The sequence below is a fragment of the Lycorma delicatula genome, chromosome 10, assembly GCF_047948215.1.
Source record: "Lycorma delicatula isolate Av1 chromosome 10, ASM4794821v1, whole genome shotgun sequence".
Classification (NCBI taxonomy): domain Eukaryota; kingdom Metazoa; phylum Arthropoda; class Insecta; order Hemiptera; family Fulgoridae; genus Lycorma; species Lycorma delicatula.
Genome location: NC_134464.1, coordinates 5,829,099 through 5,857,033, shown reverse-complemented (window position 1 = coordinate 5,857,033; position 27,935 = coordinate 5,829,099). Strand labels below are relative to the sequence as shown.

The following is a 27,935-nucleotide window of genomic DNA, read 5'->3' as shown; positions in this document are numbered from 1 at the left end:
ATTAACAAAATTTATTTACCTGTATGTTTATTTTTATCGATTGATTATAATTTTTAATTAATTTACATCAATGTCGATTCATATAAATGATATAATTAAATATTCTCTGTGGAATTATTGGTGTAGGTGAAGTTAAGGGATTCATAAATAAAATATTTTTAATGCATTTAAAAAAAATAATTGGAGATCCTCGATCAATCTAGGATTTTTTTATTGTGTCAAGCCTTAGTTTTTATCAAATTCCCTGTTTTAGATAATTTTTTTTATTTTAAAGAGGAAGTTTCTCCGGTGATGTTGCAGAAAGTATTTTTAGGTAACTAAACATAATAGATATGGCATTATGATAGAAAATAAGAAAAGTAGAAAGGGAAATGGTAGAAGCCTTTGAAATGTTTTATTACAAGAAATGTTGAATATTAGTGAGTTGACGAAGTACGGGATTAGTTTGTGAAGAGAGAAAGTGTGACAGAATCTTTTAAAGACATGAAGTAGGTTTCTAGGACACGTATTAAGACTCACAGGTCTAGTTTAGTTTGATTACAAACGAGTGCGGAAGTAAGAAACTGTATTAGAAGACAACTGCAATGTAGAAAACTGATGTCGTAGTTATGTAAAAGAAGAAAGATTTTTTACAAAATGGAAAAGAATAGGGAAAAAGCCTTGAAATAAAATCCAAATGTTTTCATACTGAACTTCAAGAAAAGCGATTAAAAAAATAAAATTAATGTGTTTCTTTACACTATCCCATTTTTTCTTATGGTTTTTGGTTCTGATATATAAGGATTTGAAATCCAAAAAGCACCGATCAGAGTTACTTTCTTCGAGGGTAAAGATATTCACTATACAGTCAGTCCTTGTGATGAATAGAGTAAATATATCAATTGCACGGTTAAATGTCACCTGCATTTCAGCAGGCTTGGCATGCTGACACACAACTGTTTATTTGGCTCATTGAAGAAGATACTACTTCACTCAACACTTTTATGAGTAAGCCTGCCGTGGGGTGCTTGTTGTTGTTTAAGGTGGCTATGATGTTTTCAGGAGTGATTTGTCACTTATTTCAGATTGCCTATGACTGTTTTATAGTTAAATTTAATAACTATTTAACAAAATTCATGATCTTTATTTTAACATGCAGGTCAAGTTAATGTAAAAATAATACATATTCCCCCACTCTTAGAGAGACTTAGCTCCTGTTTGGCGGTAGTTTTTTCTGTGTATTCCTTTTTATAAAAATTCCCATTTCTTGTTTTTTGTAAGGGCTGTTACTTTTTGTAGGCCATTCTTCTTTATTTGAAATAAAAATTAAACTAAAAATTTTAAACCAAATTAGCTTTTTTAAAAAGTTTAAACTGACTAATGAACAAACAACTTAAAAATTAAAAAAAAAAATGTATTTATGGTAATTCTTTCTTTAAATTTTGAAATTTTAAAATCGGCTCTAAAATACATGTTGTAAATTATTACAACATTGTGTTGTTTGTCTGTATTATTATTTATTTACTTTTTTTTAGCTATAAAAAGTATTTATCAAAATAACAATTTATATTTGTTTTTGAAGAATTTAATTATCACAATTTGTCTAGTGTGTATTTTTAAACTGAATATATTTTTTGTGATTTTTCAAGTTCAATGTTTCACAAATTACTGATATATTTGTGTTCGTAGTAGTTATGTACTAAAACTAGAATTATGATTTATTTTTAGTATTTTTTAATTATTCTTTTTCTTTATTATTATTAGATAATTGAGTTTGGCGTCAAGTTTTGTAAACCTCATTTATTGGCGGAATTCCAATAAATTCACAATTTCTTTTGCTCAATCTATTTTTAATCTACCCTTTATGATTTATTCAGTACTTATTTACTGTTACAATGTTTAATTACTATATTATTTTTGTGTAATAATTGTAATTTTGGTTAATCATGTGCCGACAGAATTTTATTTTTTACAAATAATTATATTAAATAAGAAAAATAATTTTAATCTTCTCTACATAATATATATATATATATATATATATATATATATTTATTCATTCAAGATTAATGGGTTCAACCCCTAATACAAATTTTTGAAAGTTTAACAAAAGAAGTTAAACCTCCTTAAGGTACGGTATACAAAGAACATTACATTCATTACATAAAAAAATCATTACATAAACAAATATCAAAATATATGTTATGTTTAAAATATCTTAAGTCATAAATCTGGGTGTATTATAGTCTAAGATAGATAGATGGTATACATTAAAAGTTTACAAATTTATATGTTGTTTACATATAAAAAGCGGTATTTACAAAAGTATCCCTATCTAAGTTAAAAAAAGCCAATATTATGAGAGGAATTAATTAGATTACCGATCTTACAAATTCTTGATGCCGGATAATTATTGCTCATATTAATTTTGTAGCTAGGCATCGAAAAAAGGGAGATATTTCTGAACATCCTAATAGGTGCATAAAAGCCAATATCACTCGGTACTGAAGGATTATCATCTTTCCCATTTATATCCTATATAAAAATAGTATATCGGAGTATATTCTTCTATTCTCTAGAGCTTTTAGATTAGTCAAATTTAGTGCTAAGCTAAAATCATGCTCATTGTAGGCCACTGGTTGAGCCTGCAGTAAAGAAATAATGTTATTTTTTTCAATTAACATATTATTAGAATTATAATAAGGATTCAATAATACTGAGCCATATTCTAAGATACGTCTAACTAAGGTGGTATATAAGTATTTGATGATATTAGGATTGGTAAAATTGCTAGAACATCTCATAACAAATCTCATATATTGAGTCCTATTGCATAAATAACTAGAGATCATAAACAATTTGAACATAAAACATTTCTCTTTCATTCTTTCCAATCCATTAGCCTACATATTCAATTCTTCACTGAAACACAGAGTTTTTCCTGATAAATGGAAAGTTTGTTTTATCATCCTGATATATAAATCGAGCAATAAAACCATTGTTAAAAACTTCAGACCAATCTCTATTCAGAACACTGTTTCAAGATTATGGATGGTCTCATAATAACTAAACTATATGATGAAGAAATATCTTATTATAACAGGTGTTTCAAAAAGAACGCAATTCTTTGTTTGACGATTTCAATTTATTACAAAAATATGAAAATAAATAAATATAAAAATATATTATTGATAAAATATAAAAATAAAGTGATAAAATATGAAAATATTTTATTAATGTTAACCCTACATCCACCACGTGGGGATTTGGAACACCGTTCACCACGTGGGGTCTGCACTGATCCCATCATGTTTTTATTGGTTATCACTAAAAAGTAACATTAAATTGTTTAAAAACAATTTTTTATTATTTTTCTAAATAAGATACATTATTTTTTTAAACTTTTTTAATCATTGGCATTATTACAATTTTTTAATCTCATTAATAAAGCAAGAATATGGTAAACTTATAAAACACTAAAATTACAAACACCAAAATTGTCTTCTTTTGTTTAATTTTTTTTTATTAGAAAAAAATCTGTGAAATTTCATTAGATACAATGGAATTATCGAATATCTGGACCAGGAATTTATTTTTTGTAAACTTTCAATCCATTCAGCAAACATCAAACTTTGAAAATGTAAACTTGAACAAGCATAAAAAAAAAATAGAAACTTTTATAACTAATTCAATTCTTATCAGACATTAGAGATAACTTATTATACACTGCCTATAACAAAATGAGAATTAAACTTCAAAAATGTAAACCTGGACTTTTCATAACGAACTTTGAAAATAAACACAGATTTATTTTTTCTCATATAGTTAAAATTATTGCAAAATGTTATCACAAATTCAGTCTTCTTTGGGTTCTACATCACTTTTATCACAGATCAAACATGAGCGAATGAGTTTTTCATGTTCCTTACGAACTGGTTGGTTACATTTGACGCATCTGTTGTTGGTTTTCTTATCCTTTTTTCTATTGCATATGCGGCATCTAATTTGCTTTTTGGGTGGTTTACCAATTGGGCGATTAGTTTCTTCAATTTCAAGAATCAGTCCTATTTCAAAACATAGTTTTTTGCTAATCTTCTCACTAGAAGCCCACGTTTCATTTGAGGTTCAACCAAGCTCTAGGCAACAACAGATTCAAAAAAATCTGCTCAAGTACACTCCAGCTAAGGAGTACAAAAAATAGCTGTTTATTTCACTTATGTGAAGTGTACCATAAAGATATCTCATGGGCCAACGACGAGAGTAACTCTGTTGTGTATGAGTGACACATTTTGTCCATGCAATCAACTCCTCCCTTCATCAAATTATAGAACTCAATTACATAGAGTTTTTTTGTCTTTGAATTTATGGTTCCTGAATCATGCATCGTGGACAGAAATATTACGTTGTTGTTTGTTGTTCTTTTCAGAGAAGGACGTGAACATTTTATCAAGTTGATAAACAAATCTTGATGTCATAGGGGGTAATCTTTTCACAATAATCATTCCAGGAGATCTCTCTCTCACTCTCTCTCTCTCTCTCTTGTTCTTTTGCAGGATGCCAATGTAAGTGATTTTACGTTTAGTCAGCTCTTCTGCCAATTTGTATGAAGAGAACCAATTGTCGGTTGTTACATTATGGTTGGTATTTTTAATATTTTCATGCAGACGAATGACATTGCATGTTGGTAAAAGAAGGAAACCTTCTCTCTCCAATGTATTTTTACCCGTGTAAGGAAATTTTTGTGGCCACAAAAGTAAAATGTGCAAGTATTGCAAAGTGAAATAATCTTCAAATTGTATTTATCCGGTTATTCGGGATGTACATTTTGAAGGGACATCTCCCTCTTAAACTAAGAAGGGTCTCATCAGTAGTCAAATACTCTGAAGTGTATAGTACTTATAACAGTTGGCATTGAAAACTTCCCACACTTTACAAAAGGGCGCAAATTTATCAGTTCTTTTTCTCTGGGTGCGTGTTTCTTTTGAATCGAACCTTAAATGTGAAAGAAGGAATTCCAATTTATTTTTGGATATCACACATCTGAAAATTAGAGGACCGAATTTTCAGAAAAAAATATCAACAAGGTTCAAATTGGAGTTCTAGGTAGCTCCACAATTAAGGAAAAAGTCAAGAAGTCCTTTTATTTCTGTCATCAGTTGGTCCAGTGTACCTCTCTGAACTTGGTATCTCAGTTTGTCTTCTTGTGACTTCTTCATTAGTGTGAATTACAATCTTTTTAATAATATCTTCACTCATAAATAATTCAAAGAAGGAGAGTGCAGTTTCACATGTTCAGACATCCTTTCTTGCACCCAGAAGATTGGTAATGATGTTTCTTTGTGGAGTTCTGCTTGTCCCCTTTTTCTCAAAGTTTATGTTCCAAAAGTTCTCTTCATCTTTCTCCAAAACAAGTTACTGTTTTCATCTTCTGAGTCTGAATCTGGCTGAGACTGAAGTTATAAGGGATCTCCATATTCTTCCTCATCACCATCAAGCAAGAACTTGTCATTATCTGTATCATCGTTCGACAAAGTTGAATCATCATCTTCATTGTGTACTTCTTGTTCTGTATTACAACCTTCAATTGTCTCTCTCTCTCTTGTCAATCTAACCCTAATCTAATCTGCTCTTCAGCAATGAAATGAGAACCTCTCCTTATACGTGAATCTTTTGCAAAAGAACCTGAAACAAAAAATATTCTTCAAATTTGTAGGAGAAAAGTAATGGATCAACATAGAAAAGAAGTAAAAACTCTTTGTTGTGGTTATCATGCCCAATTCTATCCATAATATGACTCGGATAGTAGAGGTAACTTATTTTATCCTCTACAAAAACATACAACATTATATAAACTTATGCAAAGCTAAAATGATAGAAAATCAAAGAATAGTTTCCTAAAATACCACTTTTTTTGTTACAAAAACCACCATATGGATTTCACTTGGACCCCAAACACATTACTCAAAAATAAACCTAAGAAAAGAACAACAGGCTACATACCTCACAGATGGTTGTGCTCTTGCCAACCTCTGGAGCACAACTGAGAAGGAAAGTACTCAAAGCCCAGGGGCTCTTGCAGAAAGATGTCACAATAAAGAAGAAAAATAGTGTGTATGGGGTCCATCTAGACCCCATGTGGAAGGTGAAGGGTCCATCGTGTATTGTTGAGGTAACTTATACAGCAGTATTCGTTTTACCTTTAATAATTTTACAATAGATGTTTAAAACAATTTCCTGCGGTCCGGATGCAGGTTCATACACGTTTCATAACATTTGCAGCACTTTTTGTAATGCTTCCTCAGCAATGTTTGAAATCTCACTTTCAAAGTTAGCCTTCAATTTGTCAAGTCTGTGAGGATTGTTTTTAAAAATTACATTTTTTAAATAACCCCTAAGGAAAACGTTTGCTGGTGTAAGATCTAGGGATCTTGGAAGTCACAACACTTTTCACCACCATGTTAATTTAAAGCAATATCTGTTTCGGTTCCGCCTGGCAGCTGATGAGCTGTGTGTCTGCAGGGAGGTCCAGTCAAATGAACACCTGATTATTGACTGCCCTGCTCTTGGGGAGGCCAGAGACCACTCTTTTTATTTCAGTATTTTAAAACAAAATTATACATACCTTTATGTATTCTGCTATATCTACTGATGATGAATTTTTAACGATTAAAGTATATATGTAGTTTTAAATTTTTATTCATTTGCGAACAGTTTTTTAGCATTTTGTACTCATGACATCTTTACTGGCCATTTTATTTCAAAACCTTAGCCGTACTTCATCAAGAGACATTATAAAACAGTTAACTATTGAAATCCAAGTGTGCAAAAGTTGAGATGCTTTATATCACTTTTAATTCTGAAGGCTTGGAAATTTTGAATAACTGCACAATTTGTAATATATTCGTATTGTTCACACCAAGAGTTTCATTTTATCATTGAATTCTCATAAATGTCTTTTAAACAACAAAAAAGTCATTTTAATATTTTCTCTTTATATTTATAACAACTGTTAACTTCAAACTGGAATATAAAGCACTATTTATTTTAAATATATATATATAGTTTTTTATCCATGATAATGGGTTGATTTTATGTTAAACTTTGGTGTAATTTTTATGTCAAATCTTTTACGTTAAACAGTTAGAATATAGTTCTTGAATTATTAACATAAGTTTGTCGTATATAAACAGAGTTTATAAAAGCATAATTTCACTGATAATGAAAAGTCTTAAGAAAGACATTTATAATGAGCTAGTGTTATTATTGCTTAATGGAACGTACTCGTTCAGCATAAATTCCAGATGTTACATTTATTAAAATGTGTTAATTGTTTGCTAAAACATTAATCTTAAGATTCTGTTCTTAGCAACTGTTTATAAATTCTGTCTTATAAAACTTGTTACATAACTAGTAGCGTTAACGCCAACACCAACATCTAAAGTAAACCAGTTACTATCTAATCTACTAGATTTGAACTAAAGTTCTGTAAAATTCATATAACCGAATAAACCAAAGTAAAAACATTAGATATTTTTAGAAATATTACGATGTATATACAATATTATTGGCAAACATATATTATTTAAAATTATAAAAATAAGTTTTTTTTGTTTTTATTTAAGTGAAATAACAAAGTTCTGTAAAAAACTCAGTGAATTTTATATAAAAATTTTATTCTGAGAGAATGTTTTAAAGTTAATTGTTACAGGTTTAGATTATGAGGATATACTCTTTTGATAAATGTAATTTTTCTTGGCAAGGCACAATCTTATTTGTAAAATATTTAACCGCATGAAATAAATAGAAAAAAATTGGCATCTTAACCAATTACTTAAGGTTGTAACCCCTGCAAACTAAAAATAGAATATCACTTTCTACTTAAAAAAAAAGAAGAAATTGATGTGAACATTAATATATAATATTTGTATTAAAACATGCTTACATAAAAACACAAACAGTTAATAAGAAATAATACTGAGATCATCCAACTTTGAACTACATTCACTTAACTGAATTATATTTTTGCTCGTATCTACAGTTTGCCAAGAGATAATATATAAATGAGCTATTTTTTATTAATTTGCGAGACATATATTATTAAATTAAGATTTTTTTTTTGTGTTAGTCACCACTATAGCTCAATTAGAATAGTTACTGGCTGATATATAGCAGATACTGATGTTTATTTCAGATGTAGGCTTGACATGTTTTGATATGCTATTTAATTCTTCTTTTATTAGATTAAGTTTAAATTGTAACGGAGCTCCATTATTTTAATATCAGTCCGATTATAATAACTGTAATAAGTAAATAAATGTTGTCTGCTTTTTTTTATATTTTTTCTTATTTCTTTAATTTATTCTTGACATAATATTGTTATTGTTATTATGATTCCTCCTATAATAATTGCAACCATAAATTTTTCTCTTCTAGTTGTCTTAGTCTTAATTCCTCTACTTTGCGCTCTCAATTAATTCAACTTACTCCTGTAAAACCAAATTTTAAAGTCCTCAGACTTTTTCCTTTCTGCTTTACTTGTTAATTTTGTTTTTCTATCGTAAAAAAATATTAAATATATTAAAGAATCTCTCTGATAATTTTAAATATGTGTTTGGTACTAGCAATTTTATTTTTGCACGACAGCTCTCGTTGATCGTGACTGTCTGGTTTTGATGTATGGCGTTGTTTTAATCCTTTGTAATTTTTCTACCTAAATGAAAATTCTGCAATTTCTGGTAAATTCTGCTTCTAACATTTACTACTCCTCTTTATTCACTTTTCTGTCATATTTCATTACATCCTTTTTTCTTAATAATAAATATATCCTATTCAGTATTATTTTAACTTATTTCTGGCAAAAGAGAAATGTTGTCGGTAAAAGAGATTTTTAATCTTTTTAAATTAAAATACATTTATTATTTTTTTCAATTAACTATGGATATCAAACCTGGCTGAAATTGTACATCAAGATAACACATTTCATTTATGTAAGTAAGAGAACTATTAATCTGCACTTTTTTTCTCCTCTAAAATTCCCAAAAACTGGAGTTTCGGTTCGCCAAAAAACATAATTGAATGGAAACCCTTTCGCGTGATGTATTATTATCGACTCTTACAGTACTTGATGTGCACTCTGTTAAAGTTTCAATTATACAACAGAAATGGAAGAAAATAAGGATTATACGACGATATAATCTGGTCAACTCCACAAGGTTGTTTTCGCTTGTTTTTTAATGTTCTCATGTAGTGTATATACCGCAAGATGATTTGTTTTATATAATTTCAAATAATCCATTTTGACTGTTGTTGTGGCTGCCATATTTTCAACAATTTATCTTAAAAAGAGTTGTATTGTATTTTGGTGTTATATTTTACATTAAATTATATTCACTGTCAGCAAACTTTAAAATAGGAAGTCATCATTAACATAGTTAGTAAATAACAGCATTTTGTTCATAGTTCATTACTGAAGAAGGACTAATGATCAGGTGTTTAGGAAAATAGGTGATAGTGGAGCTTAGTGGCAGAATTGATCATTATTAAAAAAATTCTGTAAATTAAAACCCAGCTTCAGTGAATATGATTGAGATGGGAATGGGCATCTTTAATTCTGGACTACTTCTTTTACTTTCAAAACTAGTTATCAACAAAGTGATCTTCAGCTGTTTTTTTTTCAAAGTATTTTCATGTGAAATACTTTTATGGATCTTAATTAATGTCAGTTTTCTCTTGTTTCTTTTCTCAATTTTGTCAACGTACTCCTTTCTCACCATTTTTGTTTCTTGTCAAGAGCTTTTCAATATTTTTTTTTCAAAAAGGTATCATTTATTTTGTAACCTTACCATAATTTAAATAAAAATAAATTTCCTATAACTTAAAATTAATAAAAAAAGAGTAAAAGTGAAAAACAATTTACACTTAAGTGTAAAATAATTTAACTTCTCTAAATTTCAACTTTTTGTAGCGGGCATCAGATTAAGGATTAATAAGTTATTAATTATTTTTTGTTTTAATTTGGGTCTGACCTAAAAAATTTTAATTTAATATTAGTATTTTTAAATTGTAGGATTTTGATTACAATTATACTCATATTTATTAAAAATAAATTTTTTTAGAAAAAATATATATTGCAAACTTTAAATCATAATGTAATAATACCATTTTGATTTAAAATAATAACGCATAAAAATTAAGTAATAATAATTTAATTGTAAATAAAAAACCGGGTGCAATAATATTTTTAATAAAATTTTGTGTTTTAAGTCTTTAATTTATTTAATATTAATCTTTGAAAAAAAATTAATCTTTATGTAAACAAATTTTGATTACAACAAAAATAAAAGATTAAAAAAAAATTAAATTTGAATGATGATAATAATATTGATAGATATTTAGGTACTTAAAAAAAGCAGTAGTTGATAGTAAGTAATGATTTTTTATGTGTGTGTGTATATATATACACACACTTATCTTTAAGTAGCGATAGATAGCAGAAGAGTAATAAAACAATAAAATTATAGCTACTGAAAATTGTTTTAAACAAAATAAAAATATTATAGTTTAGATAACGACTATCTTTATGTAAATAATTGTTTAGTGCTGAATTATAAAAGGTAATTAAATGATGTAAAAATAATAATTTTGAAAACGTTTTATATACATTATTTATTTGATACAATTCAATTATCTTAAGAAAACATTATAAAAAAAAATAAATAAAAAAAACAAATTGTTTTAATGTAAATTTTATATTTAAAAAATATTATTGTTAGTACTTATTAAAAAAATTAATTAATTTACATTGTTTTTAATTATATATTAGTATTAATGTCATTTTAATTTAATTTAAAAACTGATTAATATTGTTGATACTTCTAATCTTTAATAATGCTAGCAAAACCTGAGCTATTAAGAGACATGCCTTTTTATAAAGGTTAATAACAGATAAGGAGCTTAAAATTAAAATGAAAGAGTCTTTTATTTTCATTAAATTGTGATGAAAATTTTAATTTTATGTAATATTTATGTATTTTTATAAGTTTTAGTGTACTAAAATTTTGTTTTGTAAGAAGTTTTTGTACTTTTATTTTGTGTTTTATATTGTATTTTCCAATCGTACGTACAGGTAACATATTTATCTCTGTAGGAAATATTAAATTGTACTTGAAATAAGTATAATTTTTCCCTGGAAATAGTATATAAAATAATAAATAAATAAAATTTAATTTCATAAAATGTATTTTTAAAGATAAAATGTAATATAGTTTTTAAAAATGAAACCTATTGGAAATGCATGCATGATTTCTCTCATACTTTCTTCTTTTCATTTGTGACATTAAAAAATTTATAAAATACTAGCCGGTCAGGGCTTGCTTCACTTGTCCAACTGTCAATTTGCACTTGTCACTTGAAATCTCAAAGAGTTTGTTATACTCGTGGTTGTGAGAAATATTCACATTTATATGCTTGTTCAACCTCCAAGTGCTGATCTCTTTCCTCTTTAGTTTTTTGTTCTCATCAAACTCATCTACAATTGATTATCATCCTAGATTTGATCTCTTCTTAGAGGGAATAATGAAAACGATTAAAAAGCTACATGGTAGGAAGCAGAAGAAGAAAAATTAATAATGAAAGGGAGTGAAAAAAGAGAAAACGACAAAGAAGGAAGTATTCAGACTATAAATATGAGTACTTAAAAAAAAAAAAACTAAATTACAAAAGAAAGACAGAATAATAGTAAGTAGAGTGGTATGAATATTAAATATTTTACAGGTGTTCATTAAGGAAAAAAGAATTAGTCATTTTACTTCATTATATTTTTGTTGCTTTAATGAATATTTTTAATTCACTTCTAAGGGGACTAGGGCTTTAAAAACTTACCTAGAATAACACGAATGTGTGTAGAAAATTTGAAAGAAATCGGTCGATTGGTTCTTGCATGATGCATTGCAAACAAACAGACAAACTTTCGCATTTAAATATAAGATTGCGAATCTGTAAAATGTAAATCAGTTGTAGGATGTTAATTCCCGAAGTACTTTCTTTCATTTTGGATATCGCTACCAAAGAAGTTTCCTTATTCCTTATATTGGTCATACTTTTTTTGAAGTTTAACAGAGTGACTGAATTGTGATTCAAAAGCCGGCTTGTAATGAAAGTTACTTTCTTGTAGAACAAACTTATTTTCAAATTTTCTAATATGGAGTTGTAAAATTTTATCTTAACTGAAAGTTAAGATAGATTATGATTGTTTTCTTAAATTACATTTTCGGTATATCCTTAAATTTTGTTGATAAAACATAATGATCTTGATTCATAATATAAATCAAGAAATTTTACTTTTCATCAAAAAAGAGATTGTCTTCTTTTGAAATGGCCTGTAATCAATTGAAGTTGAAAAATTATTTACAATCTGTGACATATTACCAACAGCTAGCATTCAAGAATGCTGAAATAAAGAATAAATTTATGATAATTTCATACTGCTTCATATTAGAAGTTACTTATTTTTACCGCATTTATCTAACGGTAATAAATATAAATATCTATAAATTGTATGAAAATCTCATTTTTATGTACATAATATTAGTTATTTTGTTTTTGTGTCTAAGCCACGGATAAATATCAAAATAAAAATCTGTTGACAAATTACATTTACTATCATCTTTGACTTCATTTTGTGGCTCAATATTTAAGTTAAGAATGCCAGAGCTTTTTTTTTGTATTTCAATGCAGTTTATTTAAATTACATTTTTTTTACTAAGTATTATTGCTGATATTGCTAACAGTTTATTCTATAAGTTTTTTCTTGATTTTTTTTTTAATGTTTTGTTTAACTGCTATTCAAAACTGTTTGACAATGATATATATGTGTTTGTGTTTACAAATGCACACTGTACTTTGTAATTGTGGTTATGTTTATTTCTTTGCCTTAATTATAATATTATTTCCAGGGGCTCTCTTAAAAAGTCAGAATGAGTTTTCAAAAGGGCATGAATGCATAAAAACAGGCTATTAGAATCATTTTTTGGCACTATATGTATGAATCACATAGACCGTTTTATAGAAAATGAAATATGTAAGTTTGTTCCGTTCCATGTTGAGCTGGTTGGTGCTGCACTCTAGCATCTACTAGCGCTGGCCGGCGAGTTAGTCTAATAGGACCATTCAAGAGTCGGATCCCGCTTGGAGCGGTCATGATTTGTTTAATGTAATATTTCATTCTAGTGCAGAATAGTTTTATTTTGTAGTTAAAGTCTAATGTGGCTTATAGTGTTTATTGATAATATTCAATTTTATAATTTTGACTAACGTATCATTTATTCATCGGTCTAATGCGACTTGTATTTTTGAAATTCAAATAATATGTCTAATGTGACAAATTAAACTTTAACGAGTCAAGAAGAATATGTTTTAGTTCATTTCATAATCTCAACCGTCATTTCAACCAATTACAGTCCATAGTCGTTCTACAACTTAACAGTGTTAAATTATCCCTGTTTTATGAAAATGCAGTCTTTGCTAAAAACAATAGGTTAATAAAAAATAACATTATCCACCTCAATTAAACCGGGCAACAGAACTGTTTAAAAAACATATTATTCAACACAAATACTTTAGCTTACAAGAAAGCCTTTATTTTGATTTCTGTTAATATTTTTAATAAATTAACAAACCATAAAAATATCTTTCCCCAATTTATTTAAAATACAATTAAAAAATTCTCTCTTACAGAAACAGTATTTCTCTGATGAATTTTTAAATAATACTAATTAAAAAGTTTTAAAACCCCTCCCATTTTACGGCAGAAATAATTTTCATTAACATCTTCTGAAGTGTGATTTATTTTGTAGTTGTTTTTTTAATATTAGTATCTGAATGTATTTACCTTAACTTTATTTCATGTGTTCATATTTCAAATAATTAGTATGAACTTTAATCATATCTGTCTTTTATAATTAATTGCATATTCTCTGATGCTGCTGTAATCAAGGTTTTACTGTGGTTTCCCTTGATCATGCTGGAACAGCTCTTTTTTTTTATTCGTGGTGTAGCATATCTGTCATATGATAGATATAGCATATGTAGTATGCATATTGTGTACTGCTCAGGATAAAAGATTTATTTATTTGTATATCCTACATTAAGCTTTATATATATATATATATACTCCAACTTGATCAACCTAAGTACTGAAATTATGAATTAAATAAGATAACATTTACCTTTTTTTCATATCTTACATAGCGCTTTCATGGCAACCCACATCTTCAGTTGTAATTTACTTTTTAAATATTTATATCAAACTTCATATCACACTCAAATGCAGTTAAATATACATAAAAAATATTTAATAATGTATAAAAAATCTTTTTTTATTAATTAAAATTGAAATGCAGGAATTAAAATATAAAAAAATTCTTTTAAAAATCACAAATTAAAATCCTTTTTTAAAATATTTAAATTATAGAAATTAAAAATTTTAGAATTTTTAAAATTTAAAAATTTTTAAAAGATTATTAAAAGCTACACATGTAAAAGTATGACATCAGATTCGATAAAAAATTATATAGTGCTCCATGTTGTAGTACACTATAACATTGACTAGCCAAGATACTTGGTACATTTTTCCTATTTATTTATTTATTTTAATTTTTTTATTAAATCTGATGTCATACATATGTGATACACTAGTATCATATGTATATAATATAATGTATGTATAATATAATATAATTAATATATTTGTGATACATTTAAAGAAGTTTTCCATTTGTATATTTTTTTCCAAGAAATATTAACATTACATGTACGAATTTATTATTTTGTAATTAAGATTACAAATTCATCAGACATTGTACTAAATATTGTATTATTATGACACGGATGTAAGCGACATGAAAATTATATAAATGCCAATAATATTAATTGTTTTATCATTTTGTTACTAATCTTAAAAACTGATAATTTTGTTTTGTGTTATTGTCAAAATTTTATCTGATATTCTTTATTTCAAGAAAGTAATCGTGAAAGCTACTTTATATATATCGTATTGATTGATAAATATTTTTTGTGTTACTCCAGTGATCTTATAACTTAATATATACCAGAATCATTTCATTGGAAAAAGGTTTGGTGAAGCTCTTTTGTGATGCATAGCACACAGAGGAAATTGCAATTAAAAATATTGTAATTCCTTTATATATTTGAAAATAGGATAATTATGCACTATCAGTGTACTTAGGTAATACAAATTCAGTTTATTCCTCGGAAAGGGTGAGCCTGAAACTGGAAAATTTCAACTGAAAAAATTGTTACTTGACTTCAAATTGTAACTGTTATAACACCGAGAAAGGACATGATTGAACAGATTATAATTCAGTCGGGTACTTCAACAAGCTAAATAATTTGGAGTATGGAGGAAGTTGTTCCTTTAGAAATGTATAACTTCTTAATTTTTAAAGGAAAATAAATTTTTGTCGCGGCATAATTTGAGATAGTAAATGCAAAATTATTGATAGGTGTATACAGTTTTAGTTACTCCAGAGATTGAAAACAGGATAGGCAGCAGTTCCTTACTTCCTTTCTTTCACAGCCCTTTTTTTCTTGTTTTTCTTGATATCACCACATAAGCTTAAAACTTACGCAAGGGAAATGGAAATGCTATTTTGTATAGCATATATATGTAATTTTTGTTGTCACTTCTTTTCCATTTTGGGTCCAAAATGTTGATGCGAGTCTAAATGTTCCGTGTTGATGATACAATTTTTAGAGTTGATATCTTGTTGTTGTCTGATGGGGTTAAACTGTCTGGTGAAGTTTTTTAAACTTTTGTATTCAGTGAAAGCAAGTTTTCTTAATCCATGTTAAAACATAAATTACAACTATTTATAAAGCAAGCGGTACACAGATTACAGAATGAATAAAACAGTTCAGCTCCTAAGTGAGAAAAATAAATAATATATAACCGCTACATTAACTATTCCTTTGAATTTAACATGTTATTTTTACTAAATTACAGTATTTTGTTTTACATTATGGCCAACTAAGGACAACGATTAATTTTGATTTTCTGTTTTTCGTTTCTTTGTTTGCCCGGTACTCTTACATTTTCTGCTTTTTTACTTTATCAGCTTATTAATTTTAATTTTTATATACCTTTTATGTTAAGGAGACCACTTTTGATTAGTATTGTACCGTATTTATTTTTTTAATATTTCATTAATTTTTGCTTCCATTGTATTGTGTTCTTAAAAGTGAGTTAATTTCTTTGAAGCCCTAACGATAACCAAAAATTTATTTTATCGCTTATAGAAACTTAACTGATTATCATTCATCAATTGGAAGTTAAAAAAACCTACAAAAGAGAAATACATAAGAAAATAAATACATTGCTATATTCTTGTCCGTGCTGTTCAGTTAAAGTTATAAATAATTTATAATTTAAATTTACGACAACAGAAAATACAGACTTTTAGGCCACATATTAAGGCATCCTGGAATAGTCGCTTTAATATTGGAGGGAGAGGTAGAAGGAAAAAATTATGTAGGCAGGCAACATTTGGAATATGTAAAACAAATTGTTAGGAATGTAGGATGTAGGGGGTATACTGAAATGAAACGACTAGCACTTGATAAGGAATCTTGGAGAGCTGCATCAAACCAGACAAATGACTGAAGACAAAAAAAAATGACAGCACACGAACAAAATTGCATAATAAAATGTTTTTAAAAAATATATGTGAAAACATTCTCAGTCATCTTTGAAATCAAACCCGATAACCAGTGGTATTTTTTAATTAGGCACACTTATATTAAGAATGTAGCCATTAAGTGTATTCATTTATTATATCATTGTTGAGTGTTTTTATATAATTTATATAATTCACAATGTTTTACAAAGAAATTTTTGCAATTCATTATATTTTTTATAAACTTTAAAAATTTAGATTCGAATCGATTCATTCTGAAACCCTATTGGTAATAGGGTTTCAGAATAACTGTTTCATACAGTTTCTTATTTTTTGTTTTAATCTTAATTTTGATTAAAGAAATTTTCATTTTACAGGTTTGGATTTTAAGGAAGAGGGCTACCCATACTATACCGAAGCCTGGTGTTCGTTTCTACATTTGTTCATTGTCATTGACTACTGTTGTTTATAAAGGTCAATTAACTTCTGATCAATTATGGACATACTTTACTGATCTTAAGGTAATAATTTAATTATTGGGTATTTTAGTTTTTATTGTGACAGCGTTTCATCGTTTACTATCCATGTACGAGGAGATAATGCTGTTACTTAAACAGCATTTATTTGTTGCAGAATCTTTATATAATTTTTAACATCAGATTTTTAAAGTGAGGGTTTAATTTAATATTTGAAGAAGGTGACAGAGTATATGTATGTGATAAATGCGATTTGAAAAAAATTTAACTTAAAGAAGTTTATCAAAAGTACAAATAATTTTATATTTGAACAGAAAAATTTAATTATAAGTACCAACTACTAATAAAGTAGCGGCTCAGTATTTTCAATGATGCTAAATTTAAATCTCTCTCTGTAAGGAAGTTGCCTTATGTGAGCAGCAATTCTATGAACAATTTATTAGATCTTCACTTTTTGATGCATATAAAACATTTAAGTGACTTGTACAAAGTAGCTTTTCATGATTTAAAAATGAGTTTAATGATTAAATAAGTTTTTAGCCTGAAAGCTTGAAAGTATTAAAACTTTTTTTTACTGTTATATCAGTTATTTTTTTTTTTTTTAGTAGGTAATATTAAATGGTTTTTTAAATTACTGTTTAATTTTTTTTGCAGATGTTTATTTTAGTATTACTGTAAAATATTATTAGTAATACTAAAATAATTAATTTATGTGCAATCTATAAAATTAAATGTAATGGTTGTGATGATATTTATTTAGGAAAAACAAATAAATCCTTTAAAACTAGATTTCTTGAACATTATAGAATTAAAAAGTTAATCAATTTCTGATATTAACACAAATTTAGAAATATTAGAAATCAATAAAGATGACAAAAAATTAAATATATTAGAAAACTGTTACATATATAAATAGAAACAGAATTTCAATTTGATAAACCATCAGACAGTATTTGAGAATGTTATTCTTATAAAAACTAACATATAGCAGCATTTTTATTATAATTTTACAGTATTGTACCAGACATTACACCATGTACACGGTTCATTTTAGTAACATAGCATTTTATTAATTTTTTAATATCTTCATTTAATGTGCGATTAATAAAATGAATTCAATCATGACTGAGGATACAGAATGCCGTGAAAGTATTTTCATTAAATTAAGGTGAGTATGTCTTATTTCAGTACTAAAAAAAATAAAGTACACACACACACACACACACGCACACACACACACACACACACACACACACACACACACACACACACACACACACACATATATATATATATATATACAAATATATACATATATATACATATATTTATTTGTTTTATTAGCTCAACCAAAGTACAGAATAAATAAAGTAGGATGACACCTTATTCCACTATATATGCAGGAGCGCTTTCATGTTTTACTTGTGTCATCAGCTGCATTGCATACTTGTATATTCATTTCAAATTACATTACAGACTTCATAAGCTGTAATAACATATCGTGCAATTATTTATTCTATTTAAAATTTAAAAACCTTTAATCATTTTATTTAAAAAATTTAAACCTTTATTCAGTTAAATTAAAAATTAATATGAAAATTAATTAAAATTAACATTAAAAGTGAAATGGTAAAAATTTTTACATATGTAAAAATACGATGTCAAGGCATATCAAATTAAAATTAAAAATTAAAAAATCAAAAATTAAAATTTAAATCAAATAAATATAATTTTAAGTAAAGCAATTAAGCACGTTGTTCATTCAACTGAACTTACTTTACTATACTGATTGAAATATACTAAATTATACATTACTATCAAACTAGACGATAGTGTCATCTACTGCAACTTTCAGAATACTGTCCTGTCTGAATGTTGATCATATTAAATTTATTTTTATGTTTTTATTTGTATACATATATATAGTATCTTTCTAAAATGTTTAATCCCTTACTATTTGTATTCATATTATATTATTTAATTTCCAGTATTTTGAAATTTGTCCTAATATCAGATATTGTATGTTTATTCCTAATCAGATGATCAGATACATTAAAGAAACCCAGTTTACCTTTTTTTATAATTTATAAAATGTTCCAAGAATCTAGTGGTCTTTCCTATATACATATGGTCACAATCATTACATTCAACTTTATAAATACCACCCAAATTATATAAATCAGATGAATCATTATGTTTATTACTTAGGTGTTTTATGATGTGGTTATTTGTCTGGTACGTGGGTTTAAATTTATTATTATTATAAACCTTTGTAATATGTTCAACTATTTTATCAGTATACACGTATTTTAAATATACATTGTCAACTTTTTGTGTGCTGTTTAATGCTGTTAAATGTGTATTATTTTTAATTTTTGACATTGTTTATTATATATATATATATATATACTAAAGAATTATCATAACTAGAAACCGGATTGTATGCAACATAAAACACTTGAAGAATGCTTCTTTAAGTAATAAAAAAAATAGTAAATTTTGGTTATTTTATTTCAAAATCTGCATACAATTAGTAAGTAGTTGAATAACAGATCGATCATTTTGATAATTAACAATTATTTAACATTTTGTTACTTTTGCAAACGTAAACAATCAGGTATTGTTCCAAATGTTCAGTAGTAAGATTGTGTGTTCGATCACTCAAAATATTTAAAAGGATTGTTCCACATCCACTAAGGTAACTGGGCAGTATTTGAATTTGGGTGCTATGTTAGCACTTATTGTCTTTGGCAAAAGTTCACCCATCCAATTAATAAAACTATCAGTTTTACACAAATGTTCAAAGCCTGGGTTATTGTTCAAAATGTTTTCAAATTTTTCTTTAAGTTTACACACACGGTAATACCTCTGGCAATGTGGAGTTCATTTGGTGGATTTTATTCATTAACTAAATAGATTCAGTCGACACCAAACCTTGAGTTTCATGCTTTTTAATACTCGCAGGTATGTGGGAAAAATGAGTGCTAATCATAGCTATGTTTTTTTTTTATACTAGAATCTTTAAATGCTTCCTTGGACTGACAAACTGCCATAGCCTCTGCACTATCAAAGTCGACTACTATACCTTTGATGGCCTTAAAATATTCATTGTAAAACAGTACAGCTTCAATCCACGTTCCTCATCAAGTTACCACTGGTTCGGGAGGTAAAGGCACATTTGGCAGCTTTTCTTTATAAGCCTTATTTCAAGTAGGTGCTTTAATAAACAGTTTCTGTGTTGATGAAATTGTTTTATTTACATTCCCAAACGTGGATCTTCTTGAGCAAATTGATGTACTCTTTGAGCAAAGCATGTCAGATGAATTAGATTGGGATAAAATACTTGGAGGGCTTTGGCTGCCTTCATCATTTAGGAAGCTGCATCTGAGAGAAATATAAACACTCTTTCATCTGCAGAAGATTCAGGAAATATTTTTTTTAATACACTCATTCACAAATCTGGTGATCAAAGAATGATTTGTCGTTTCAAGGTCTCTGTAGGCCACCAGATAGGAAGAATAAGGCTCTAGTTTTAATGCACAGACAATTAAATTCGTTCATCTGTCAGTAGTTTCGTCAGCTGAAATCCAAATAATGCTATCCTTGAGTTCATTGCATAATTTTTCTTCCAGAACATGTAGGTAAATTGTTGGTATGTAATCTTTACGTTGATTCATCTGGTATATTTTGATTCAAGCAATATTTTCGCAGAAAATCTTTGAAGGTAGGATTTGTAAGTTTGTGAAGAGGAATATGGTCAACTAGTTTTCTTTGTTTGCCTTTGGAAGTGAAATCAGTACTACTTGCTGCTTTTATAAGTTGTTCTCGTGGCCCTTTCTTTTGCAATACTGCAATATGAACACTTGTCTTGACATGCTGGTTTATTTGAAACTTTTTTGTGCACGAAATATTTTTCTCTCAAACTCGACAATATAAAACATTTCCGTCGCGTTCCAAGATAGCCTTGAAGTCAGCTATCTACAAAGAGGCCCTTTTTTTTGGGAGTCATGGAACACATTAAACCTCGCTCAAATAAACAAAAAACTAAACCGATGCAATGAGCATGTCAACAATAACTTGCATAATTTAATTATTTAGTGGGAGGAGTTCTGCAGTAGGCGTGTGCGACACAGATATCATCCATCTTTGTTTCGAGTGAGTCTGTGCTTTATTTGGCCTCAATAATATTATACTACCAAAACCATAGACGCACAGCTGCTATGTGCACTAAGAGCCGTATGGCTAATAGGTTTGGTTGGTTACAACGTAAGGTTTCATTTATTTACTAGGTACCCTACCGAAAAATAATGTAAATATAGCGAAAATATGCATCATCTCTAGATTTTAAGGAAAATATACAATAACCGGTGAGAATGGGCTTAATATGCAAATTCATATAATCCAGTCTCTAATCATAACCATTATATATGACAATTTATTTTATAATACCTATTTTTCTGTTTAATTTACTTTTATTTTCATTATACTTTGTATAATTAATTGCTCTATTTACCATGTTTCTGTAAGTACTAATTTTGTGTGAACAAGGGTGTTTTGAAAATTATGTATAGTGGTTTTGTTAAGTGTGGGTTTCCTCTTTATTAAAGTTATTATTACTTTCAGTATTAACATCTAAATAATAAATTTTTTTATTAACAATTTCAAAGGTAAATTTCAATTCACTATAGTAGGAATTTAATTTGTTCAAAATGATGAAGTGCTCATTAGATATAACTGTATTATAGACTACAAAAATGTCGTCAACGTATCTAGTCTATAATAAAAGACAAGTATCATGCATATGAGTTATCCCATAAACAACTTTACTTTCAAACTCTGTATATAAATCTCAGATAAAATGGATGACAAACGAAACCCCATCGGTAGAGTGTTTTCCTGGGTGTAATATTTGTCATCAAATTTAAAATAATTGTGTTGTGTTTGCATATATTTCTTATAATAACAATAATATTTTCAATAACTAAAGGATCTTCATGATTTTTTTTATGTTAATAGTTTTTTCTATGGGTATACTAGGATACAAATTACAAATATCATAACTAACCATCCTAGTTTTATCACTAATAAATCTTTTAATTTATTTACTAATTCGTATCCATTTTTTATATTATATTTGTAACCTAAATTTATTTTGTTTCTAAGTATTTTATCAATTATTTTGGAGATAATGTAAGAAGAAACGGTTTTGAAGTTAATTAAAGGTAGCATAGGTATACCTAGTTTTTTTATTTTTGGTAGTCCAGTTAATATGGATGCAACCTACTAGGTTGTTCTAGTGGTGAACACGTCTTTGCAAATCAGCTGATTTGGAAGTCGAGAGTTCCAGCATTCAAGTCCTAGTAAAGGCAGTTACTTTTATACGAATTTGAATACTAGATCGTGGATACTGGTGTTCTTTGGCAGTTGGGTTTCAATTAACCACACATCTCAGGAACGGTCGAACTGAGACTGTACAAGACTACACTTCATATCATATCATTACACTTATCCATATCATCTTCATTCATCCTCTGAAGAAATACCTGAACGGTAATTTCCAGAGGCTAAACAGGAAAAAGAAAGAAAAAAGTTTAATACAGGTGCACTTAGTTTGTAAGTGTACAACCTAGAGTGATATGTTAAATTATTCTCATAATTGAAAATGTTGCAGTATTTTATTATTAAACTTTTGGTAATTCTTAGAAATTTTTTAGTAGGGTCCTTTACTCCCTTGAAATCATTCTCCATTATGTATTGTTCTATCAAATTTTTATATTTATCAGAATACATGATGAGCAGTGTATTAGTTTTATCTGATTTGAAATAAGATGAAACTAATATAATATAAAATATATATATATATAGTAAAATATATATGAATGGGTGTATGTATTTTTCTCTCATTTGATTTTTTCTGTACCTGTGTTTTGCCAATTTAAATTTTAATTGGCATTTAAACAATTTTTATTTTTAAGATATAAATTATTGTTAATTTTAAAATTATAAAAAATGGATAATGAAAATAAAAATTTAATCCAGATATTCGTGATGCTTTAAATATTAAATTAAAATAATTAAATATAAAAATAAATCTGTAAGATGGTAAAGAAAACAGAGAATTGTGTTATATTGTTTAATTACGGGAATTGTTATAGAAGGAAAAGGTTTCCAAAGATTTTTAGTAGACCTTTATTAAAACTGTAAGATATTCTGTCACAAATTTTTTTTTATGGAGATGACAACAAGAAAGTAGGAAAGCAGAAAGTGGGCCATAAAAATTGAATTTCTTACCAGCACAGTGGTGAAAAATGACAGTTAGATGAGATTCTGGTATGAAATATTTAGGAAAGAGAATTGAGAGATACAGGTAAAGAAGGTTTGGACACTTGAATAGGATGAAAAGGACTGAGTGGTATGGCAGGAGAGAGATAGAGTTAGCTCAGGAATGAAAGGGTTAGGTAATGTGGGGGTGGGTATAAGCAAGAGATGTAAGGATCTATAGAGGGTTCTAGAGAAGGGAATGGATAAAATGCGGGGAATGTTTTATTGCCGATCTATACATTGATAAAAGACAAAGAGAAGGATTGCTTGTTTAATAATAATAATAATAATAATAATTACAAACTTAAAAAGTATCACTTAGAAGTGGTAATGCTTTTTCTGTTATAACCGATTAAAAGTAACTAATTCCATCGTAAAATTATATTTTTATAATGAAACTAGATGAAGTGACAAAAAATTTTAATTTTCTCATTTGTTGTATTTTAAAATAAGAAACTGTTAAAACTATACAGTGTGACAAATATGAACATATCAAAAGAGAACTGTAATACTTCTATTGAAATTAATAGAAGTAACAGCAGTTATTTCCAAAAAAAAATTGTCACCAGTGTTTTTGTAATAAAGTCAACATCATTCAATAAGGTAATAAATATTTTAAAAAAAAAATGAGTATTGAATATTTTTTAATCTTATTACTGTTCACTTATGTGAAATTTGCATAGCTCTGACATTGCAGATGGAAATTTAAGCCAATTAATTTAGTCAGTTAACTCCTATCCAATGTCTAAGTAAATGCTGAAATGTAATGCACAGCCACTCATAACTCACAAATGAAAAGAAGTAGAAAAAATCAGTAGGTATAAATGTACATTTTAGTTACTACAAAAAATTACATTTATTTTGCCAGTGTTGCATCTAGTTTTCTCATTTCATCAATGCAGAATGCCAGTGGTCTTTCCTTGATCCACAACTTTACTACACGCTTTGTTCCATCTGTGATTATGAAATGATATTAAGAAATACCCTTAATAGCCTTCTCTAATTGTGGAAAGAAGTGAAAATTGCAGGGTGCCAAATCTGGTAAGTATAAAAAATGTAGAATAGATTTAAATTTCAACTTCCACAAGAGCTTTGGTGGTTACATGTGATATATGTGGTCTGGTCAAGAGCATTATTATGTTGCAGAATTGTTGGCTTTGTGGATTGTCATGTCTTTTAAGGTTTTTTTATCATCTTTCTGTATCGCACAGAATTCACCATCAATGTGGGTGAACGCTTTGTTCCATCTGTGATTATGAAATGATATTAAGAAATACCCTTAATAGCCTTCTCTAATTGTGGAAAGAAGTGAAAATTGCAGGGTGCCAAATCTGGTAAGTATAAAAAATGTAGAATAGATTTAAATTTCAACTTCCACAAGAGCTTTGGTGGTTACATGTGATATATGTGGTCTGGTCAAGAGCATTATTATGTTGCAGAATTGTTGGCTTTGTGGATTGTCATGTCTTTTAAGGTTTTTTTATCATCTTTCTGTATCGCACAGAATTCACCATCAATGTGGGTTCTGAGTTGCCAGGGCTCAAGTGCAAGTGCTGGGAATCCGAAAACATTGTCAACAGAATTTTTTTTGTAGAAGGTTGTTTTTAAATTTATTTGATTGTGACAAACCAAGAGCTGATATTCCATGCTCTGCATTTTTTTATGGGTTATTATAATGATGCAACCAAGTATCGTCTCCCACATAATATTGAAAAAAAAAGATTCAATCAATGTATATTATTTTAGATGGGTTGACAAAGCTGGCACACTTGACACAATAACAATGGCAACTGACAGAAAATGAGGTACAGGTCAATAAGTTTGGGAATGTTAGTAGTAGGGCAACAGTAAAATGGGAACTACAAGATGAAAGCTCATGTCGCTTTGTGCAGCATTTTATTCTCCTGTTACATTCCAGTGTACATTACATTTCAATTGCCCTCATAATTGTAAGATATACTTTTCACTCCAAAAGCAAGTGCAGTGGAAGCTGGGGTTCATTTACAGTTTGTATTTCCAAACTTCCCAGTTCATTGTAGTACACGGATGGATCATAATAAACAATTCTCACCAGAAAGTTTATGAAAGTTTGTACAAAGTATATTTTTCTGAAAATGTAATAATTCAGACATGATTGCATCATAAGATTCAAAATTAGTCATCATTCTCAACGTTCAAACCATGTCATTTCATTAGAATTCCTCCATGTCAGTTCATATTTATTCTTGAAATAAAATTTCCATTATTTTGCCTCTATTCCTAGTGAACTTGGTCAGATTATTAATAAAATTAAAGGTATTTTCAGAAAATAACACTTATTACTACACAGGACTAACAAGTTTTTATAGTATATACAAGCAATTTTCACATTGCCTCTTAGTATATTTTCACTGTTAATGATTATAAATGTGGATCTTCTTTTGTTTCTCACAGAGGTTATGATAATGTATTAGCTGCTAATTTTTTTTATTTATTCCCAAACTGCTTTTTGTACCAAAGAGATGCCTGTTTCTGTCTTTGACTGATGTATTAAAAGCACTTTAACAACAATGATGATGAAGGCTAAAATAAAACTAAAAAGTAATTAAATAAATATCCTTTTGTTCAGAAAAGTATCATGAAAGGCAGTTGAGGTGTAATGCACACTGGAATGAAACGGAAGAACAAATTGTCACAAAAAGTGACAGATGTTGCCATCTTGTAATCTCATTCTCCAACTACTAACATTCCAAAACTTGATGACCAACTGTACAGTAAAACCTCATTAATCTGGACCTCTTTAATCCGTATTTCACTTATACAGACTGTACATGTTCAGTAACATTTTTTCTATTTATGAAGGTTTTAAACATCTACGAATGCAATTATTGCAGTAAAGACCGTAGTTTTAGAAAAGTATATGAACTCAAGTGCAGTAGAAAAATTATAAATACGGTAGTCCTAATAATAAAATAGTAGTTTGTACCTTATTGTGAAATGGATGCTGGATTTGCCCGGTGCAATGAAATACAGTTATAGTATTACAGTATAGTATGAACTACAGTACAGTATAGTATAGTACATAAATACTACAGAGTTTCTAGATTACCAGTTAAAAACCGGTTTGATCCGCGTTCTAGTTGGCTGTCACGTATGAGGAATGCGTACATTGTCTGGCTTCTTATTATACAGTACCATACTATCTATAGTTGTTAATAATTAGTTGTGTTGTTTGTTAGTTTTACGTGTTAACAAAATAGCTCATAATTTTTTAATCTGTACTGTCATTTTCAAAATTTCCTAAATTTTTTAACTGTTGATTTTCTTTGAGTTTTCATAAAATTAAAATTTAATATGTCATTTAGTAAGCCAGATGTTAGTCCAAAAACTAAAACACATGTCTCTTCTGTTACAACAAAAGTCACAATTGATAAAAAAACTGGAATAAGGTGCGTCAGTAGCTAGTGTTTGCAGGGAATATGAAATCGCTAAACTAACGGTGTCTGACATAAAAAAGAAAAAAACAACAATTTGTGAGTTATGCTCTGAAATTTGACTTTAATGTTAATAAAATACCCGACATCAAGTGTATGCATTCTGCTACAAATGACAATCTCGAAGAAGCTGTGTACAAATAGTATCAGCAACATCATTCGAATGGTGTAGCTGTAAGAGGTGTTGAAATACAGGCTGCTGCTGAAAGATTAGCCAGTTATTTAGGTGATGAGAACTTTTCAGCAAGCTGTAAGATATCACCAACAGCACAATATTGTTAACAAAGTAATCCATGGAGATAATCTAAGCAGAAATATTAAGGTCGTTGAAACATTTAAAAAGGAAATTGAAATGATTAAATAGGTCTAATATTCTGTCAGGTGTGCAACGCAGATGAGACTGGATTAAATTGACAAGCAATATCTGAAAATACTGAAGCATCAAGGTCTAAAAAAAATATTTCTGGCCATATAATTGATAAGGATTGAGTATCATCTCCCGTAATGTATGGTAATGCCGAAAGTAATTGCATATTAAAGCCAGTAATAGTCGGAGTGAGTAAAAACCCTTGTGCAATTAAGAATATATGTTACAGATACATTATTTCAGTAACAGAAATGCTTGGTTTACAGCAGATATCTTCACAGACTAGTTCAACAATTGTGCTGTTCTGGGAATAAAAAGTTATCAAATAAATATGCTCAAATTTCCTCCTGAAATAACGTAAAGGCAGTTATTGACAGTGCTCCATGCCATCCTTCTTTCCTTCGTAGTGAGGATGGAAAAATACAGTGTTAATACAATCCGTGGATCAGGCTGTAATTTCTAGTGTGAAATGACGTTACAAAAAGCTATTCTTAAACGAAGTTTTGTAAGTAATTGAAACAAGCGATGACAAGGAAGAAGATAACAGGGTAAGCATACACTTCAGAACATTAAATCGTATGATTTAAGATCAATGATTTTCAATTTTGCAGCTGCAGTGAAGAAAGTA

The 27,935-nt window shown here is 28.2% G+C and overlaps 1 protein-coding gene across 2 annotated transcripts in view; it reads left to right on the top strand.

The window, feature by feature from the left end:
- Positions 1-27,935, top strand: part of LOC142331019 (uncharacterized) — a 316,345-nt gene that overhangs the window by 111,907 nt on the left and 176,503 nt on the right. For both annotated transcript variants that reach the window (XM_075376587.1, XM_075376588.1), the window contains exon 6: positions 17,048-17,191. In XM_075376587.1, the coding sequence (XP_075232702.1) occupies positions 17,048-17,191 (144 nt within the window). The remainder of the gene's footprint in view (positions 1-17,047; positions 17,192-27,935) is intronic.